This window comes from Ornithodoros turicata, chromosome 5 (genome assembly GCF_037126465.1).
Source record: "Ornithodoros turicata isolate Travis chromosome 5, ASM3712646v1, whole genome shotgun sequence".
NCBI classification, from domain to species: Eukaryota; Metazoa; Arthropoda; class Arachnida; order Ixodida; family Argasidae; genus Ornithodoros; species Ornithodoros turicata.
In genome coordinates, this window is record NC_088205.1 from 48,976,738 (window position 1) to 48,998,406 (window position 21,669).

Consider the following 21,669-nt stretch of genomic DNA (forward strand, 5'->3'; position numbering starts at 1 on the left):
CTACAATGACAATATATGACTGTCCCTCAAAACTGAATAGGTCTGACGCCACTCTTTCCCAGGGTAGATCGGGTATCTCTTTCATGTGGAGTGGTTCCTTTGTTGGTTTTCTTTCTGTGGCTTGGCATGTTTTACATCTTTCTACATAATTTCTGACGTCTGTTGTTAGGCCAGGCCAGTATAGTGTTTCTCGTGCCCTCTTCAGGCAACCGTTGCCGCCAAGGTGTTCTGCATCTATCTGTGATAGCAGTCTTTTCCTCCACGCTTTGGGGATGACAATTCTGTCGTTCCTGAAGAGTATGTCCTCATAAACTGCAAGCTCATCTCTAAAGGACCAGTATAGTTTTAGTGTTTCACTGAGTCCTATTGTGTCCCTTGGCCAGCCGTTTAGTGGTTTCCACGACTTCTTGAATGTCTTTGTCTTCTGCAAGATCTTTTTTGAATTCGTTCATCGTTTCTGGTGACATAGGTGCTGTTGCCAAGACTTGCAGGTTTGTGTGCAAATGTCGGCGGACTCGTTATCGACACAGTCTCTGCTACGCAAGTCTGCAATGACAAGCTCTTTGCCTTTCTTGTAGACTACTGTTGGTGCGTACTGTTGTACATCCAGCAGAAACCTTTGAAATCGGGGAGGTGCTCTACTCAATGGCTTTCTTGCGATGCTCTCTATTGGTTTGTGATCGGTCTCAATGGTCAGTGGTCTTCCATATATATATTGATGGAATTTCTTGCACCCATATCTGATTGCCAGTGCCTCTTTCTCGATTTCTGGATAATTCTGCTGAGCTTCTGTCATTGCTGCATATGCATATGCGACAGGATTTCCTTCTTGTAACAGTACTGCTCCCAAGGCTTTGGAGCTGGCATCAACGGATATGGTTAGTGCGTCATTGACGTTGTAATACTGCAGTGTCGGGGCAGTCTTTAGTGCCTGTTTTATTTCTGCTAGCGCTTGCATCTGTTCTGACGTCCAAAGGAAGTCTGAATCTTTTGTAATGAGCTTTCTGAGCGGTGCCGTCTTGTATGCAAGGTTCGGCACAAACTTTTGCAAGTACTGTATCATACCTAGTAGCCTTTGTAGTTCAGTCTTGTTCTTTGGCTCGCTGACTTGATCAATAGCGGCTACTTTGTCTTGGTCAATCTTGAGTCCTTCTGCAGTTACTGTATGACCAAGAAACTTGACAGAATTGCTGTCAAACACACATATGTCTCTATTCAGCTTTGCGCCGGCTTCTTTCAGTGCTTCCATGACTTTGTGTGTATATTCTTGTAGCTTCTCGCTTGTTTCGGCATACACCAGGATGTCATCCATGGAGTTGACTGTGTTTGGCATACCTTCTAGGATTCTGCTAACTACCTGTGGGAAAACCTCTGGTGCTGTAGCTATGCCAAATGGGACTCTCTTGAAGCAGTACCTGCCCCAGGGTGTGCTGAAGGCCAGATACTTGCCCCTTTGTGCGTTCTGACACTTTCATTTGCCAGAAACCTTTCTTTAGATCTAAGAGGAGTGAACCGCTTGGCACCTCTGAGGTGAGCAACAATCTCTTCCACAGTCTTGAGTGGGTAGTTACGTCTGATAAGAACCTTATTGAGTTCTACTGGGTCGAGGCAGATCCTTATTTTTCCTTTCTGTTTCACAAGGACCATCTCGCTGCAAAATGGTGTTGGTTCCACGACTTTTTCAACTATTCCTTTCTGTTCCATGCTGAGGAGTTCCTGCTTGACTTCCTCCATAATCGCATATGGAACTTTTCTTGGCGGCCTGTTCACCAAAGTATTAGTTGCTTCCTCTTTTATGTCAGCATCATACACAAAGTCTTTTATGCAGCCCATACCTTGAAATATTTTGTCGTCCTCTTGTACTGTTTGGACAGTGTGCACTCATCTTACCAAGTTGAGGGTCTCGCACGTGATATGACCTGAAGCTGGTGTTACATCTGAGTCCACAACGAAGAATCTCAGCTCTGCTGTCTGTCCATGTACATTGCATGTAGCTCTTACTTCTCCAATCACAGGAATTTTGTGATTGCTGTAGCAAGGGGATGAAACTCGCGAGTTCACTTGCGGACTAAAGTGAGGCGCTGCGAGCTTTTCACGTCATGAAACGTCAGAATTTTCACGTCGAAGCGCGAGTTCTCAACCGTCACGAGCCCATTGGCTCCTGAGGCCGCTAAGTGGAAGGAAGGAATTGGAAGTGGAAGGAATAAGTGGAAGGAAGGTCTGCTTCGCATTGCTTGGTGCGACAACGATTCAAGAAGGACGAATACTGTGTTTTTCCGCTACCCACTCGATGACAGGTAAGTCAGTTCATATTCCATTCTGCCGCTTAGCATAACATAGCGCCACACCTGTGGCATATACGCAGCAGTTTGACAGGTAGAATTTTGGCTTTCACGTTTCTGATCTCTATCTTTCTTGTTCAGGTATAAGCACTCAACCCATATCAGCTTCAGAATAGCATCTGCATGAATACAGTAGAATGGATAAGCCACTCAAAGTGGTTGGGGGATCATCGTTCGGCATAGCAGCTCCACAAGTTCCTTTGTGGCGGGTGAACCAGCTGCCTACACAAGCAGCAAAGGTATATGGACATGTTCTCTGTCATGCCGGATCTCTGAATGTCTGTGCCTGTGCGGCCATTATACTGTTGTTCTACTGCGAAATCTTCCAAGTGAGACACCAGTGAATGCAAAGTTGCTTCGGCATATAATTCGAACTTCAGAAACAATGTTCATATCATGTTCGTGTTTTGCACAGCTACAGCAGATCGCTGTTTGTGATTTGGAAACATCTATCTCGAAAAATAAAGCGGTTTGTGTAACAGAAACTCCCAACGCCTGTCGCATTTTGTTATTTATTTCACTCGTCGCGAACGAAGATCCACAACCACCCAGAACCGCCAAAGCGGGGGAGAGGGTAGAGAACAGATGAGAGAGGGAAAGGGGAAAGCATCCCCAGCGTCACTGGTCACGCAGGGAGACAGAAAAAAGCAAAGCAAAAAAGCTACTCAACCGTCGTCCAACGATTGGCCCAACGCTAGAAGTCACGTGAGTTTTTCCCGACAATAGAAATATACTACACGTTCATCCCCCTGGCTGTAGGACGAGATCCTCTTGACAAATGTCTCAAACACCTGAAATCCCATTTCTTGGACTACTTTGTATGGGAGGACATTGCACTTGGCTCCAGTGTCAACTTCATAGTGACCTTGGTTCCATGTTTGAATTAGATTTCTTCATGCCACGCTGTCTTGTTTTCCTCAGTCTTCAATTTGGACACGTACATCTCTTCTGTGTCATGTTGTCCATCAATCGTGTGGACGTTGTGTTGTGCTAAGTTTCTGCTCGTTCGGCACACGGCTGCAAAGTGTCCCATCTTCTGGCATTTGTTACATGTTTTGCCATATGCGGGGCATTCTCTAGGTTTGTGGAACCTTCCACAAAATGTACACGCTTTCTTGGTCCCGTCTTTTTTTTGTGTTTGCTCTTTCATCTCTGTGTGCATCTTTTGTGTACTCTTCGTTTTCGTCTTCATAATGGAGTCCACTACCTTTATATCTTTGTTCGCTATCTCTTTGAGCTGTTGAGATGTCTGTTCACTTGCCCTACACGTGCTGACCGTTTTCTGCAGACCGATTGTCAGATCGTTCAGTAATTTTTCTCTGACGTCGTCGTTCCTGATACCGACGATAATACGGTCTTTAAGTAGATCATCTGTCAGCTCGCCAAACTGAGATTTCTTCGCTTGGAGTCGTGCGGCGGTAAGGAACTCGTTGAACGTCTCGCCTTCTTTCTGCTTTATTTCGCTAAACTTGTATCTTTCATAGGCGTGATTAGCTTTTGGCGTGAAGTGTTCCTTGAATCTCTGTTTCACGACTTCCAATTGCTTCTTTTCTTCATCGCTGAGGGAAAGCGTTCTGTTCACATTCTGCGCGTCCGGACCGATTACTGTCATGAAGTTGGCGACTTGGACTTCTGGGGGTTTCTTGTGCAGTTGTATGGCTGTAGCATACCACTCATAGCTCTGTAGCCAATCGTTCCATGTGTTCTGCGACTGCGATGACACATCGAGAGGCTTGGGCGTTTTCAGACCACAGTCTGCCGTAGTTTCTAAATTCCTACTTGCGGATTTTCTTGCCTGTCTTTTCCGGCGCCGTCTTCTATCCGTTCTTTTGCGCTACGCTGTTCCTTCTCGAGGTCTTCTGTCTTCTTTTGTTTCTAATCCCGCTTCTGACACCATGTCAGAAACGATGTTTAATGATTACATAATTACAAAGGCATGTCCGATTATATTGACATATCGAGTACATCTGATGATTGGTCTGGAGTCTGGCTCTGGCTCCTTCTTTGGCTTGGAGATGCCAATGGCGATAGGTGCGCCTACTATCTTGACAGTAACGACACACAAAAAGCCACCACCGGTATAATAGATGATGCATTTGTAACGTCGCGTGCCTGAGGCTGGTAATGCCCCTTATAAAAGCATAGCAAAAGACACATCATAGGTGCAGGCGGTGCATAACGGAGCACCAAGGGCCTTCTGCAAAGCATTTGTACAGTGTGTGCATTGTCCCACTCTCTGTAGTGTGTTGTGATCCTTTTTACAGGCAGTCAAAAGGGGCCTGAAGTGGATTTTGGGACTTACCCTGCCCCATTTCATCGAAGTTCCTCAGCTGCTTCACATGACAAATTAGTCCAATTTTTTTCTCGGCTGCAGCAACTCTTTCAGCGTTCGGGTTTGGCCTTTTGTATATAAAAATGCACCAAAAGAGCAGTGGAAGTCATCCTGATGATGTGCTATAGCACACTTTCACGTGTCCAACAAAGCGTTAACGATCTATCCCAAACCTGTTCCCTACTTCTTTCCGCGTGCATCATTCAGCTGCATACACTAACGATCTAACGCAAACTTATACCCTGCCGCAGGCGATTTCCTTCCGCATGCATCAGTGTGCAGCATGCATTAAAGGTACTGTAAAGCAGCAGTCAAGCTGTCAATATTGGCAGCGGTGTTTGAAAGTTTATTCCGAAAGAAAACCACAGTGCAAATGTTATGTGCGACAAAAACTCTAAATATTTTATAATCGCGACTGAAATTGCTGTGAAAAGACGCGGGGCGACGCCTTGTGAGAAACAACCGCCCATTCCTCAAACAACAGTGTTACATGTCCCCAACCATCTATCGGCTAAGTCATGGGCTAAATAGCCGGCTTTTTGAACTACCTTTGAAAAAAGTTTGTTCAAACGAGATACTCTCAAAATGCTAGAACGTTGGCAGTACATCGTGGAAATGTGTAATATAAGTGTAAACAGAAGCACCATGAGAGTCACCTACGCAAAAATGCACCACGTCCGCGAACCGGCGTGGTGATGGTCGCGGTCCACAGATGTCGCTCTGTGCACCCATTATTATTGGCATGTTTATGTTCGCCGCACTACATGGGGGAACTGCGGAGTTCTTGTCGGGTCTTAGACACAAGGTTGTAATATTAAATCTGAATATTCTAACAAATTAGGAGGTGGATTTGGACGAAATTTGTGGCGTTTGTATATTGAGCACTTAGGCTGTCACATGAGCCAGCAGTATAAAATTGTACACCTGCTTCTTTACACTACCTTTTACGATCTAACGCAAACCTATTCCCACCGCAGGATATTTCCTTCAGCCTCATCAGTCGGCCGCATGCATTAAGGATCTAACACAAATATATTCCCTACCACAGGCTATTTCCTTCCGCCTGATCAGTCGACCGCACGCATTAACGATCTAACTCAAACGTATTCTATACCGCAGGCTATTTCCTTCCGCCTGCATCAGTCGGTCGCATGCATTAACTATCTAACCCAAACCTATTCCCTACCGCAGGCTATTTCCTTCCGCCTGCATCAGTCGGCCGCTTGCATGAACGATCTAATCCAGACCTATTCCCTACCGCAGACTATTTCCTTCCGCCTGCATCAGTCGGCCGCATGCATTAACGATCTAATCCAAACCTATTCCCTACCGCACGCTATTTCCTTCCGCTTGCATCAGTCGACCCATACATTAACGATCTAATCCAACCAGTGCCCTACCGCAGGCTATTTCCTTCCGCCTGCATCAGTCGGCCGCATGCCAAACCTATTTTCCCTACCGCAGGCAATTTCCTTCTGCCTGTATTAGTCGGCCGCATGCATGAATGACCTAATCCAAACCTATTCCCTACCCCAGGCTATTTCCTTCCGCCTGCATCAGTCGCCCGAATGCATTAACGATCTAACCCGAACCTATTCCCTACCGCAGGCTATTTCCTTCCGCCTGCATCATTGGGCCGCATGCATTACATATCTAACCCAAACCTATTCCCTACCACAGGCTATTTCCTTCCGCCTCATCAGTCGGCCGCATGCCATTAAGGCTCTAACCCAAACATATTTTCTACCACAGGCTATTTCCTTCCGCCTGATCAGTCAGCCGCATGCCATTAAGGCTCTAACCCAAACATATTTTCTACCACAGGCTATTTCCTTCCGCCTGATCAGTCGGCCGCATGCATTAACGATCTAATCCAAACCTATTCCTTACTGCACGCTATTTCCTTCCGCCTGCATCAGTCGGTCGCATGCATTAACGATCTAACCTAAACTATTCCCTGGCACACGTTACTTCCTTCGGCCTGCATCAAACGGCCGCATGCAATAACGTAAAGTATGCTAACCTAACCTAACTCTGTCAATTAATTAGCAAAACATGATAGATGTAATAGTAAGCCTGTGTACCGATTACACCCCTCAAATTTGCATATCAATTATACCATGTCCTCTTCCTCTTCCTGTCTCTCTCTGTGAGTTTGATGCCGCCACCGCCTAGAGCGTGCATCGGGTGGGGATCCACCCCACCTCTAAAAAAAAAAGTTGTGCTCACCTAACTTGAACGCTACGGAACATGGCTTGTAAATATTGTTCGACGTCTTCAGATTATCCCCTCTGCTTCTGCTGGCTGAGCCATCGCCATGGATATCAACTTGAAGCAGCTAAGCTTACGAATATCATTCCCAGCGCCCTCTGGAGCAGTTTCATTGCTATAGTGCAGCATATTTTCGCTTATGTTATCCGTTTCTGATATCAGCCTCCCAATTTTGTTTCCGTTACGTTACCGTTACTGTTTCCGGTAATGGAGCGGCTCTTACCTCTTACAGAGCTGCGGGAGTATAGCCCGTTCAGGCCCGTCAGCACCGCGTTTTGCCCAAGTAGCGGTTCGGTGTCAGGCGTGCACACTACACAACTAATTTCGCGTCAGTGGGATGCGCACATCTTGCAGGATTTAAAAAAAGTACTGTAGAAACATGTCTTTATCGCATAGAGCGTCGTGCTCAATCTCTGAGTCCGGCAACTCGAGATGGGCGTGACCAGACATCATCCAATGTCGCATTCATGAGGCAGACGCTTTCAGTAGAAAACAGTACTGCTATAACCCCGGTGAAATGAAAAAAAAAAGAAGAAAAATTAAAAAATCGTAGGCTTGCGTCCTCGTGCTACGTCGTGGAGTAGTGTCGTGGAGCTTCTTGTGTTGGTCGCATGAGCTGACGTCATGAGTTATGAGGACTGGGACGAATAATCGACTGGTTACCCTTTTCATGCTGTCGTGAAGTATTCAGAGCATATAGAACAGCATATATGCATAATAAATGCATATATGCATAATCTAAATGAACAACCACAAATAAGATCAGGTTCATCGTATAGAATGATTTGCTGTTCAAAGACTCCATTTGGCGATTTCAAATGATAATTCAAATGGTAATTGCTGACTTTAGACAGTGCCTGAATTTTGAAGCCCAAGTAGTGAGTAACGTCATTACTCACTACCTGGCCAAAATGGAATGCAATTACATTATTCATTACTTCTCCAGAATATGAAACGAACGAACTAGCATTACCATTACCGCTAATGCACTACCATGCAATGCATTACACCCCATCTCTGTTGATGTGGATAAATTCGCTGTCTCTGTATTAAACGTGTCAACTTTGTACGAGACCTTGTTTTTGTATGTTATCTCTACGTTTTCTAGTCTCTACGTTTTTCGTAAATCGTAAGCTTATTTGCTAGCTCCTGACTCCTGGGATACAATATAAGCTTCACTTCCTGCTATCAGTAATGTCAGGGGTTGTCCTTGTGCTGGGGTGTTTAGGTGTGTTGTGTCTGTCTGGTGCTCCTCACCTTATCAGAAACTGTGATTTGTAATTCAAAACTAATTGTCATATAGACTCACTACACTACGTGACATCATGGCGATGCGGCGGCGATGCTGTCCATTTTGGTGGGCTAAAATCGCGCGATCATCGAGTCACTGGGTGCTTTCCGTCGTTATTAGAGGCATGCCGCAAAATGCTGTAGCTATTACTACAGCTATTACTACAGCTATTAGGTAGAGAAAGGTCAAATATGCCGTACACAACATGCGGTTTCCTACTCCCTTTTGCCCACCAGCGACGTCTGCTCTATGCACATGCGCAGATGCGCCCGCTTGTTTACAAACAGAAGTGGGGGTCTATAGCCGGTATACAGATTAGTGTCGCGCAGACGTGACCCCGAGTAGTGTGTGAAACGTACCGTTCTGAGCTCTGCCTTGAAGTTGCGGACACCGTAGTCTTGTGTCATCTTAGGTGTGAAGGTCGTCATTCCGTGCATGTGTGCAACTAATCCAGCAGCAAGTCGACGTCCGGTTCCGGCGGTGCCGGCCAGGAGGACCGATCCGCCAGGCAATGACAAAACACGGTCGACGTAGGCCACGAGCTCCAGTAACTCGGGGTATAAAACAGCATCTGGGACTTGCCGCACTTCTTGCACTGTATAAACGTAGTTTAACTTGAATAGCATCGCTCAATGACATACTTGCACAGACAAAGAATTGTCTTTGAAAGTAAGCAATCGAAGCATAATCTGTATCGCTAAAGTAGTTTTTAGACTATCCCTCATGATAAAAACGACTAAAGCGTGATCGCTGAATTAGACTCTAGAATCGCTGAATTAAACTGAACATAGCTTGTAAATATTCACAAAAACAGTACACCGCAGCAAATTATTTTACTAAACACGGAATCGCACATGTATAGACGTCGAGGAAGGGAAAAATAGGACGGCAATACAAAACCCAAGTGGAAGTGATAAAGAAAGCAAAGGACTACGAAGCGCACAGAAAGTGTGCAAAACAAATTTTCACAAGATGGATTCACCGATGCCAGACACAATGTCCGGATGACTGAATGAGCAGCGTCCCCGTGTGCAAGCACTTATTGGCAATAACAAACTCCTGAGAGAGAATTTTTCTTATGTGACCTAATTTTTCATTTTAGCGACGAAGATTGCAAGCTAGCAGCTTTTTAAAGGAAGTGAATAAACTGCGGTCCGTGCACAAAGAAGTTTTATGGTTGTTCCCTAGAACGATCATATATTAGCTGCTACCGATCTTCGACGCGACAATATTGTGAGGGACGTTGCTATTGATTGTAAGCCAACGTTGTGCTCTGTTCCGCTTGTATAATGTTCGTATAGCGCGAAACATTGAATTTGCTTCCATCGCCTTGAATGCTTGCAGTGTGGAGCGATTGCTTCCTTACTAGAAAGCGTGCAGCGCCGTTTCATCCGTGTCTTATCTGATCGATACGTTAGCATGTGATCACCTACAGTTGTGAATACATCAAAGAAAAATTCCATGGCCTCACTTTAGCCCACCGGCTTCTAACACTTGACCCCTTTGCACGAACTACTTATATTGACTATCCCAAGTGTTCATCTTGCGCTCTTTCACGTCTACCTACTCTTTTGAAACACTACATAGCACGCTGAAGGTCCACCATTGCACACAACGATACCCCTGGTTTGCGGAAAGGGCGAGGCGGACGCTTTTTTGTGACAATTAACATTTCAGCACAAGTGTAAAAAGAAGAAGGAAAAAAAAAAAGGCGGTACGCCATCCGTCCAGTCAGGAAAAATAAAGAGACAAACGATATACAGTCAACCCTCCTTTTATGAACCATCGAATTTACGAATTCCCTCGGTTAATGAACGGCGCCACAAGAAGCCAATATTTTTCCTTGTATTTCTCCACTCGCTTTCTGAGAGCTCGCTCAGCGTGGAATCACATCTACAGTGCGATACGGTACTTCGCGCACTAGGCGCACAAGGCAAGTGCCAGACTTCTATCGCCTCACCTGAACAGGATAAATGCAGCCGAATGTATGGCGCAGAGCACAATTACGGAGTATTTTCAAAAATAAACGTTACCTAGTACATTTGCCGTCGTCTTTCAGCCGATTTATCTTCAGCGCACCTTGCACGTCGATTTATGAACGATTTTTCGAGAAACGAAGGGTGCCTATAAATCGAGGGATGACTGTAATGGGTTTGGCTAGTACAGATCGCACAAGTAATCGGCTGATGGTGTTCAAAGTGGACGCATTCCTCAAAACTGTCTGGTCTCCGAAAAACGGGGTTGTAGTCGTGCTGTTCATCCTTTGGAAGAATTCGGTTACTTTTTGCCTCGTTACTTACCGTACATGTTCAGCGTCTTCCGGACAGAAGTTTCCCAGTCTGTATTCCGTATTTTATCGAGAGGGCGACCTAATTCGGAGACTTTGTCACCCATTCTTGTGATATAGAAGCTATCTGAAAAAAAGATAATTTACATTGTGGATGCGTCCTTTCTCACCCATTGTGTCATACACATAGTACGAGTTATGTATATAGACAGGTAATACGCATTGTGGTGGTTCTGAGATTGGAACGAAGAAAGAAGACAAATCGGCGGAGGCAGTATTCGCCTCTACAGCTGGCTGCTCGCTAGCTAGCGGACCCCAGCAGACGCACTCAATGAATGATAGTAACAGCAGACGACAGGTTCCAGCCTTCAGTGTGTACCAGCTTGTCTGTGCCCTCTCTCTTTTGTCGACGACGCGTATATTTCGCGCTGATCCGACACATCCCAACTTCCCTTTGTGTGCAATGGAATTTCCTGGCTTACAGAACTCAAACAGCAACAGCACTGTTCAACTCCGTAGTGCAAAACTACTGCGGAGAAGGATATTCAAAGTCCAGAAGTGGAAGAGCAATGAGACACTATGACAGGAGTGGTGTGAACGAAGACAGCAGGAAACCACGCGCGAGTTATGTTATTTGTACAATTTCTGAAGCGTGTCTCGTGTAAGAAGGCTTGAAACAGGGCGATTTATTCATGGGCAATCATTCTTTTCTCCGCCATCTTGAGGATGACGCAAGCGCCTGTATAGGTAGTTGGAGAGGCGATGCTCGGGTGTGCTCAGGATCGGACGTTCCGTAGGCGGGACGGGCTTGTGGTAAAGTTTAAAGGGGCGGTCTCGTGCCCCCTGCCCCTCTCATAAAGCGTACCATTCGATTGCCCTTTGTTGAAAATGGAATACTCTGAATTTACCCGACAAAACACGCCACAGTTATTATACCACCGAATTAAATTGATGAAGATTGCAGAGCATGCCGCGATCTGTGTTGGCAACAATAAGAACAGCCACGTCGCCCAGCAGAAAAGTCCGTGATAGGATACAGAAATCGTCTGCTTTTGCGCGCTCTAGTGCAGCGGCGTGAGCAGACGACTTTCAGAAGTTACTGGGCACCGCGGTATCTGTCTTACATTTCCTTTCAGCTGTCAGGTGAAAAATGCACATTCTAAGAAGTGGCAAGCACGGTGGTTTAGAACAACTATGTTAATCCTCAGAGACAAGTTAAAAGTCGCAGGACAACCCCACCCACAATCACTAATCTGAAGTCGCCGGCCATCGGCGGTTGCGGTCGAATTACAGCTCCGACCAAAAATATATTACGCGCGCTTCCATTACACTACCCGTTGCACACTAATCATGCTTCTAAATGAAGTGTCGCTGAGACGTACATGGGGAAGGAGTGCGTGTTTATTTAAAAACTGCATTAAATACTCGCAGAAAGAAAACACGTGACTTAGCTTCCACGTATCCGATTATGCACCACATTATCGGAGACCCCACAATAAATGCTCGGACTACATTCTCCGCTCGCGGAGGTGACGGTCTCGTACAGCCGGGGCGATTCCGAAACTTAGCCAAAACTAGCTTCACGAGTACTGTACACATACAACTGTCAAAGTTTCGTTCGGAATAACCAAGTCGTTTTCGAGGAACTTGTCGAAACGTGCCGTAATAGCAGACGACGAAAAGTGCGCTTCTCTCGTGCATACGTCACGTATGACGTCGGCCTGCGGGTACGTCGTCGTTGTCATGGTCATTGTAACTTGCAGAAGCACCTTGGGTTGAGTCATCCCCTTTGCTCTCGAAATGGGGACACTCAGGCATATACCTTCTTATAGGAAAATGCCGTAATCTCCAAGCTCCATTCGTTGTGTAGCTTTCGGCGGTCCCGTTTGCGGCTGCCTCTATATATTCTAGGCAGTGAAGGCAGGGTTTCACGCTCATATAATTAAGGAGCAATCATAGTACAGGCTTGTAGAAGCTCTGCCCGCTGCCTGACTTCTCCTCTCTCTTTCATTAGGACCAGGGTGAGTGACAACCCAAATTCTAGCAAGGACGCGACGATTCTACTCTCCTTCGTATCAAATGCAAATTTTTAGCTTCCGTTGTTCTTACAAAGCGGTGCTGAATGTGTTGCATTGTAATTGTGATTGAAATCGTACTGCGTGATCCGCTAACGAGCTGCTCACCACGAACTTCTATTATCCGAAGCAAATAGTGTTCTTACTAGATACAGCGACTGGCTAGCTGCTAATAAGCTCGCTCCGAATATTAATAAGTCAAATTATATTATATTTCACCCGTATCAGATGCACATTCTGACAGCTCTGTATGAACACTACCTTGCGGGTAAGGTCATACACAGAACAACGTCTACTAATGTCTTAGGTCTCACAATTCAAGAAAACCTTAGCTGGAAGCCTCGTATTTCAAATGTGCGGACTAAGATTGCCCCTGGCCTGTTTGCGCTTGCCAAAGTCAGACATATTCTTCCTATGAGACTTGCTTTACTCTTATATCATGCCCTAGTACAAAGCCATATTAGCTATGGTCTTGGGATACATGGACTTACTTATTCGTCTAACCTAAATGCATTGAATATTTGTCAAACGCGGGCACTTAGAACAATATTGTCATTAGACATACAGTCATCAGTGTCTTTTGCGTTCCCTTTATTACATGTATTAAATGTTTTTGACTTGCTACAGTTAAAGCTAGCGCTCTTAGTTTATAAACTTCTAAACAATTTGTGTGATCCATTTCTGATAATACTGATACTTTTTTCCTCAAGGTATGAACTCCGAACTGATGGCCTTTCACTTACACTCCCGGCACCTATAGGTCCAACAGTGATCAATTTACCGTAGCATTTACAGAAGGGAAGGTGTGGAATAATCTGCACTTAAGCCTACGTCAGTCTCTATAAGTTCGGAGTTTCAAATCAAAGGTTTTGCAATATTTACGCTCCCAGTAGTCTATACACTGTATCTATCTTTTTTTTTTTTTTTTTTGCAATATCAATGTATCGATATCTTTTGACAAGTGGTATACGTACTGGTGCTTCTTTGTGTACTCTTTTTGCTTTCTCCACAAGACAGTATAAGAATACGTCAAAGTGGTTGGTTATAGGTACTGCACCACAGGCTTGCCATGCAGACCCAGTGTTACATGTATTGCATGAAATGTCATAAATAAACTGAAACTGAGAACTGAAACTGATACTTATTTCCTGGGTATGTGACAGAAGTTCGCACGCGCGCATTAGCTGTATAAAGAGATGCCAACTATTTGACAATAAACACATCGGTCGCTGGTAAGCGTGAAACCACGTGCTGCTGACCTAGTTGTAATCGCACAAACTCCGCAATATCAAGGTCAACAAGAACGCCTCCCTTTATCCAACAACGTTATTAAGAAAATAGCGCTAGACATGGAACAAGTACATGTTCAACAGAGGACAATACTCAATGGTTTGTCACCCGTTGTACATTTCTTTGCTGGCCTCCTTGTGGAGGAGGAGGGGGAGAGGAGGAGTGTCGTTGGGAGGAACCCGAGAGGTCTGCCTGCCTGATTAGGCGGCATGTTTCTCGGGAAGGGAAAGGTGGTGGAGAGGAGGAGAGGAAAGGGTGAAGTGGAAGACCGAGCGGAATCCGCTCGGGGGGAGGATAGCTGCGTCCATGGGCCGACTTCAGGGGAACTGTGCCGGCATACGCCTATTACACATCTGAGGGAAACCCAGGAAAAACCCCAGACGGCACAGCCGGCCCGCGGATTCGAACCGCGGACCTCCCAGTCTCCAAGCGCACGCGTTACCGCTGCGCCACCGGAGCTGGTCCTCCTTGTGTACACCTCAAATTCAGGGATATACTGGTCACGTCATATATGCAACAACTCGTTCGCGTACTCGTTTTATTTTTAAGAAATGTTGGTGATTCTGTGCAGCACATACCTTTTAAAAATTCCAAGTTTAGATCACCACTCCAGTCAGCACGTATGATACCAGTCAGGATGGCGTCGAAACGTGCTCGTGAGTCGTGATCGGAGAGCTGGTCACGAAACAAGCGACAGCACTCGTATGCCCATGGCTCAAGCGGAGATGTTCCGCTTTCCAATGTGTATCGCAGAAGCCCAAAGACCCACTGTGTCAGGATCTTCGGCGTGAACACGTAGTGGTTTCTGTCATCCACAGTGAACTTTGTCTGGACCTGCAGACACAAGCGCCATACTGTAAGGACATAACGTATGACGTCGTTGTTCCTGGTTTAGCACATCGTACATTTGTTGGAAAATTCCACACGATGTCTCTTGAAAGTACTTAAAGTGGAATGTGTGCTCAAAAGTACCTGCTCCAGAAGTAACAGCATGGACGAAGCCAAGCGCTCAGCCTTATCAGGAGACGACCAGTCTGATTTCTTCCCTGCTAAATGAGTCAGGGCAGGACGAAGATACGCTGAACATATCGAAACTAGTTGTTCTCTTTCAGGGTAACTGAAGGAAAATGAATATACCACTGATAAGCCGGGACACAATAACCTAGCAAACTTTGGAAAATGCTGTGGTGTGCTGTACGAATGACATAGCTGAAGTGTACTTACTCTAATGATACAACCTGCACGACAGAAGTGAACCGTGTGGACAGCTGGTGCCTGCCAATGGAATTACCCAAACTGAGCGAGCAAACTATCTGGATTCCTTCCAAGTTCACCCACACTAGATCTTGATCGTAAAACCCCTCGTAATTTACAACCTGGAAAGAGATATTTCCAAAAAGTTCTAAGATGGGGCAATTTCACCAAGTGTGAAAGTTGACTTACTTGTTGCAACCAAGCGACAAGTTGGCAAGTACCCCACTTGTCTGGTTTTGGTAAGTTGATGTCACGGAGATGAAGAACTAACTTCTCCGTTTCTTTGGGCCGCAAGCACCGCCCACGACTCGTGGTGACAGCAACGCAACACTCAGTCAGTTTTTGCACAATGTGTGTCGGTGATGTCTGTGCTGAGCAGTGCACGACAGTGGTCTGTACTGAACGAACCTTCTGCAAGCAGTGCTGCACCAGGACACTGAATTAAAAAAATGTAACTCATCAAATTCCCACAGGCCCAAAGCTTCATTGTCGCCACCAAATGTGGACTATTGAAAATATCGTAGAACTGCGAGCAGCACCTTTTACCACATCCTTCTGGTCCAACAATAAGGACTGGTCTTGTTCCGAAGGACAGAAGCGGAAGAAGAAAGTCGACCATTCTCAAAACACAGCCAGTTTCCACAATAGGTGCTGGACAACATGCAAGGGATGCTAGAGAGACTTCTTGTGCACCCTGCGCATCAGTCGGCGTGAAAATGAATAAGCGATATGAAATAAATACGTGATGGTCACTGCGAATGTCATCGGTACACATCACCTGTGGACTGTATTTGTCAAGGCGATCTCTTCGTTTGTCGTAATATGTGTCGATTGCATGATTTGAATCAGGGATAGCCAGTTTTGCTCGGGATAGTACCTGCACGTGCAAAACAACTGCATCATGACCCCGTGTTTCTTGTATACGGTTTCGGCTTGGCACGACCACCATGATCGTCTTGCCGCCTCCGGAGAGGAAGAATGAGTAACGATACCTCACAAAATAACCTACTATAATGCAGGCACTCAACTCACCTCTTTGGCTAACTTTTCTTTGCTCGCTTTGTTTAAATTTGCTGCAAATCCCCGCACAAGTGCCATTGCGAACTCTTGCTTTGTTTTGATGGCTTCAGACAAGTAAACTAAACCAGATTTCACGACGGCGGCTGCTGTTGTGTCTACAGAAAAGTCATTCTGAAAAAAAAAAAAAAAGACACGTATAGGTAACTCTCTTTGAAACTAAAGAATTAAAGGCTCCGTGCACTATTCGCTTTTCACTCATCCTGCGTCACAGACGGGATGGCGGGACAACCCGTTTCATTTGAATTCCTCCCAACATCTCGGAATAGAAAGAACAACACGATTCGACTCCTTGGCAATCTTATTCGATTCCTTTAATTAGAGCAGAAAAATATAAATATTTTTGGAAACGAACAAACAAACAAAAATGCTGGCGAGCCGAGCATCGCCAGAGGAGTGACAAGTTCACTTTGGTGACAATGAGCGGCGTGTTTCATCGCCAGAGGCGACACTCTACCTCATTGCTCGCGGAAATTTATTTATTAATTTACATACCACGAGGGCATTAAGCAATAAATTTGTGCTGGATTTGACCATGGACAAAGCGATTTTGTGATAGTGAAAGGGCGAGAGTCTAGCTGATTTAAAGACACACTAGTCCCGAATAATATTCAGAATGAACCTCAAGGAGAATGGACTGGACTCTTCATCTGATTCGCCTGTAGTCTTGAAAGGTTGGTATAGTATGGACAATGGAGAATTATGTGTTCCAAATTTACCAATGATGGCGGTGATGATTGTGATGGTGAAAGGGCTTACCGTTGTCGGCCTCACGTATGTGGGCAACGTTACGACTGACGCCCTGGGGAATGTGCGGCCTGGGCCGACTTCTAAGGGAACGGTGCCGACATATGTCTGGGAGCGTCTGAGGAAAACCCAGGAAAAACCCCAGACAGCACAGCCGGCACCGGGATTCGAACCCGCGTACCTCCCAGTCTCGGCGTGACATGGCCAGCACGCTAACCAGGACAGACCACTTGTAAGCGATAACGCGAGCGAGCAGTAAAAGCGCCATTAAGTCGCAGTCAATGAATTAACGTAGCACGACGAGGGATACTTCGCGGCCTACGCAAAGCGAGCGTTGTGGACCAACTGTTCCAATCATACAGGACGAAAGAATGTCGGTTGGGCGCCGACGTGAGGCCACATGCTCAATTGAGCGTCTAAGAATGGACCGACGGTCACTTCTAACCAGTGCAATGCTCCTTCGTCTGTCAGAAGAGAGAGCTGCCACTGCGGCGCGGTGAGCCTGCTCACTGACTGTCGCTCCACATTGGGACGGAATCCACTGGAGCATTAGCCTGTGGCAGCATTCGCGCACCTTTCGGTAAGCCATCAGCAGGGCCGGCGAGAGGGTGGGCCAGCCGGGAATGGTGCCCCGGGATCCGGCCACTACAGGGGCCCGCGGTACCCAAGGCCTGTCGTAATCATAAAAAGAAGAAATACTTGGACTGTGTTATCGAGACGTGAGGGGCCCGGGCAGGACCAGTCCCTGGGGCCCGTGATTTCTCTCGCCGGCCCTGGCCAGGCAGCACTTCCGTCACCAAGGTGAGACGACGACCCTCGTATGGCTGTATTCTCAATGGCTTGCAGCGCAGGCAACAGACAGACTATGTATTCGAGAAAGAAGAGAATACCATATAGATCCGCAGTTGATGTTTGATGGGAAAGTCTTCGCCCTTGCTTCAGATGGCGGCCGACTCAGACTTGCCGTTTCTTGAGGCCTCATCCGTGCATATCGGTATTGAAATACACAATTTCTCTGTTACCGGAGTATGAAAATGGTTTTGAACGCCGTTATGGGAAATTTGGCCTCTTTGTTGCCGAAAATCTGGGAGATAGTGATGCAAAGCTATCGACAATCGTATGATAGTTGAACGTCGATAGAAAAAAAGAAAAACGAAAACTATCGATAGTACTATCGATAGTCGGCTATCAGAAAACTATCGAGGAGCAGATAAAAATAGAAAATGTGTCACTCCTTCAAGTTTTACAATACAACTCAGAGCATCTTTCCCTCCCACGCTCATCTTGAGCTTCTCATGCCGCTCAAACCAACCGCAAGCTCATGTGATACTCTCTGTACTGGATTGACTGGCGTTACAGTCTCATCAGTGCGTACGATTTTATGATGAACATCTTCTTTCGCCGCTTGCAGTGCTGCTTCGTACATTGGAGCTAAGTGGAAAGAACTTGTGTCGCCTGTGATTCTGTTTTCGTTTTCACCATGCCAGTGCAAAAAACGAATATATATTATTGTATGTAGATGTATATGACTATTATTGCGCTACCTCCTCGGAAATTCATGAGGTCAGCGCCGAAAACACAGCTCAGACGAGAGATGGCGCTACGGGAACTCTGGACAGAGCAGCGTTTACAGCAGACTGCCAAGGCGGGAGAGCGATGTCTTGCTTTGTCGTAGCGAGGGCCTGCAGACATGAACAAACGGTCGCTCTCTTCCCATAGAGCAAGGAATGCTGACACCCTGCCCGACTTTTGTCATGAAAAAAGGGCGAGGGGGGGGGGGGGCATTCTGACCCGGCTTCCTCCCGCAGATTGAAAAGTCTCCGCTTATGTGTTGGTGGCCGCTGTCTACGCGCTGCAGTAAAGCCAGTTAGGCCTGTCGTAACCCCACACGCTTCATGTGAATGGCTCAGATAATTAAAATCAATGGCTCTCGAAATACACGGCAAGAAATTGAGTGTGCATCATTCACTGGTGGGCATGCCTGCCACCGACAGGAAAACGACAATCACGTTTGAGTTTGATTGTGAACGTGACACGTACGCTGTATCGTACCGATTCTGAAAACCATATCGGCACTTATTTGTATGCAGCAGCAACGCAATTCAGCAGCTATAGCAGAATACAAGCAGCCAGCACTGTCTGTGTTACGAATACAAGAATCACTGCGCCATTACTCCCGCCTATGATTTCGTCGCCCTCCCTTTCCAGCGGCTATCGCTATAGACTAAGCTCTTCAATATTTCACCGAGCTATCATGCCTTGCCGTGGATACATACCCCGTCATAAGCCGCTGGTTTTTTATATGAGCCCTGGCCTTATGGGAAAAAGGTTTGTCCCCTCAAGTTTAGTTGGTCAGTTGGTCAGCGCAGTCGTCATGTCCTACACAGTCAGAGAGCAAGAACACACATCTTGATGGATGCGTCCACGACAGAAGGAGGATCCATGTGCTCGTACGTTCCTCCTGAGCTATCCGCTGAAGGGTGTGCATGTTTGTCTGATCGCACGTCGTCCGGCGCAGAACAGCTCCATGGTATTATCGTGGCGTAGCAATTAATCGAGTACCGTGCAACCTGTAGCTCTTGGGTTATCTGCAGCGATTCTAGGCCTGGGTTAAGGGGGGGGGTATGTTTATTATAAAAAAAATGAGGGAAAGGTTAGCCTACGCTCGACGGCTTGCTATTCCCAACAAAGAAAGCAGAGTGAAACCACGCTCGTATGCCTCCTCAGGAATATAGAAAGCCGAGATGATTTTCCATCGGATGCCACCGAGCCGTCAGTGTAAATCTCCGTTCGATTCGAGTGCAGGGAGTGGAGATGTTGCAGCGTAAGTTGGCATGCCACAACAGCTGGGACATGGCTCTTTTTCGGAAGACCAGGAATGGATGTGTGCACGGGGGCAGACATAAGGTCCACAGTGGCTCCGTATAGGAGACCAAGGTACGCGATGGTGGGATTTGGTTTTGTAGGCGCAGACCAGCTTAGCCGTACCCAGAAGCAGGGCAATAGTGCATGCCATACGTGCCGTAATAGATAGCGTGTGTAAGCTTGGAGGGTTCCGTGTCCCGGAGGATAAGCAGGGAAGGAACCCGCGCTTCGGCGATAGCAGAGAAGGTTTCCGTGGTCTTCAGGACTCCCAAGCAAGTGCGCTGGCTACGAGCTTGAAGATTAAGCAGTTGCCGTTTCTTGAAGGGGGAAATATCGTGCAACTCAGGCAAGCAGTAGCGTAAAGTGCCCATAATAAGAGAGTTGTGTACTTGGAGGAGGTCGGTGCATGAAGGACCCCAAGAGGACCCACAGAGGCGGTGTAGCACGTTAATGTGAGCGCCTGTATGTGGGCAACGGTTAAGAGCAACGGTGGGTTATGCAGGCCTCCCCCTCTGATAGAGGATGCTCTTAGAATTCATCATTCAGTGCTGGGCGTAGGCATCATGACATTATCCTGCAATAGACGTCAGGACATTCCGGTATACCCAAGAACGAAGCAGCGGATGCAGCAACGTCACGAGCATACCGGTCCCGCCCGCTACGTCCTGTGTACTTCACTTGCTGTGACTCTGGGTTAATAGTCTCATCACTGAACAAGAGAACGTGCAGGGACCTTTGTTTAGTGGATCCGCACGTGAATCGACACTGAGCAGAATAGATCCGGACCTGTCATTTGTTGTGCCTGCATCGTTTCATCGGCCTATGGAGATATTATTCCACCGGTTCCTGCTGAATACCCCTTACAGTGGACGCTTCTTATACCAGATCGGGAAGGCAGCCTCCCCCAAGTGATCTACGTCGGTGTTATGGAGAATATGGATCACATCATAATGTCCTGTGATTGCTGCAGCGAAGCCAGCCACCAGTCGAAGTCGAACCAGGCAGCACTGCACAGTTGACCTTTTAGCTCGGACAGTGGCACCCCCAAGTCAGGTGTCGAGCGTCCGGCGTTGTGGTTAAATATTTCCGCGACATCGAGGAGGACCATAGGAATCTTACGGAGAGAGGTTAGAAGGAAACGCGGGGAGGAGGATCGGAAGAAAGCAAAGAACTTAAACGGTGCTCTTCCCTCTCTCAAAGTATGCGCTCGGGGGCAGCCATATTGAATCAGCCGAGGAAACGTCGCGTGTCTCTAGCCCTTGAAAGGAGGTGCAATTCCGAAAACTGTTGTCAACGCTTGGTCCCCTGCTGCCGTTGGCTACGGATTTTGTCACTGTCCATTCTGCGGTTTCAATAAAGCAACGTGATTCCGAACCCTGCTGTGACAACCCCGTAACCCTGGTCAGAGGAGTCATGCCGCTCAAAGGGCTGCACTAAGGGAACTTCTTTATTTATACTTCGACTGTCAGGAAACTAACAGGCAAGGAATGGGAGAAGTCTGGCACTCGCAAGTGAATAAGATAAGTATTTAAAGAGATTGAAACACTTATTTCACTGAAAAACAAGCTCTTTAAATACTTACCTTATTCGACTGTAGGTGCAAGAAAGCGTCCGTGCGACGCTTCTTTCCGAAAGGTACGTTTTCGTTGTTGTTTGCCGAAATAACAGAAAAGAAGAAAAGAAGAAGAAGAGAGTGAAAAGTAATTGGGATAGGTTTACCCGCAACATGTGTCAACCTAGTGTGGCGGTATTCTGCATGTGCCGTAGGGGGCGAAGAGAGTAAGAGACAAACGCGGTCTCATGAACGGTGTGCCCCACAAAAAACAAAGATAAAAACG

General features: G+C 46.6%; 1 protein-coding gene across 1 annotated transcript in view; it reads right to left on the minus strand.

Annotated features, from left to right (window-relative positions):
• The window catches only part of LOC135394443 (cytoplasmic dynein 2 heavy chain 1-like), a 156,271-nt gene that overhangs the window by 117,435 nt on the left and 17,167 nt on the right, over positions 1–21,669 (minus strand). The window contains exons 12-20 of the mRNA XM_064625182.1: positions 16,175–16,333; positions 15,921–16,019; positions 15,682–15,836; positions 15,332–15,578; positions 15,113–15,264; positions 14,861–15,005; positions 14,467–14,722; positions 10,537–10,650; positions 8,596–8,831 (exon numbers count right to left, since the gene is read on the minus strand). Of these exons, the coding sequence (XP_064481252.1) occupies positions 8,596–8,831; positions 10,537–10,650; positions 14,467–14,722; positions 14,861–15,005; positions 15,113–15,264; positions 15,332–15,578; positions 15,682–15,836; positions 15,921–16,019; positions 16,175–16,333 (1,563 nt within the window). The remainder of the gene's footprint in view (positions 1–8,595; positions 8,832–10,536; positions 10,651–14,466; positions 14,723–14,860; positions 15,006–15,112; positions 15,265–15,331; positions 15,579–15,681; positions 15,837–15,920; positions 16,020–16,174; positions 16,334–21,669) is intronic.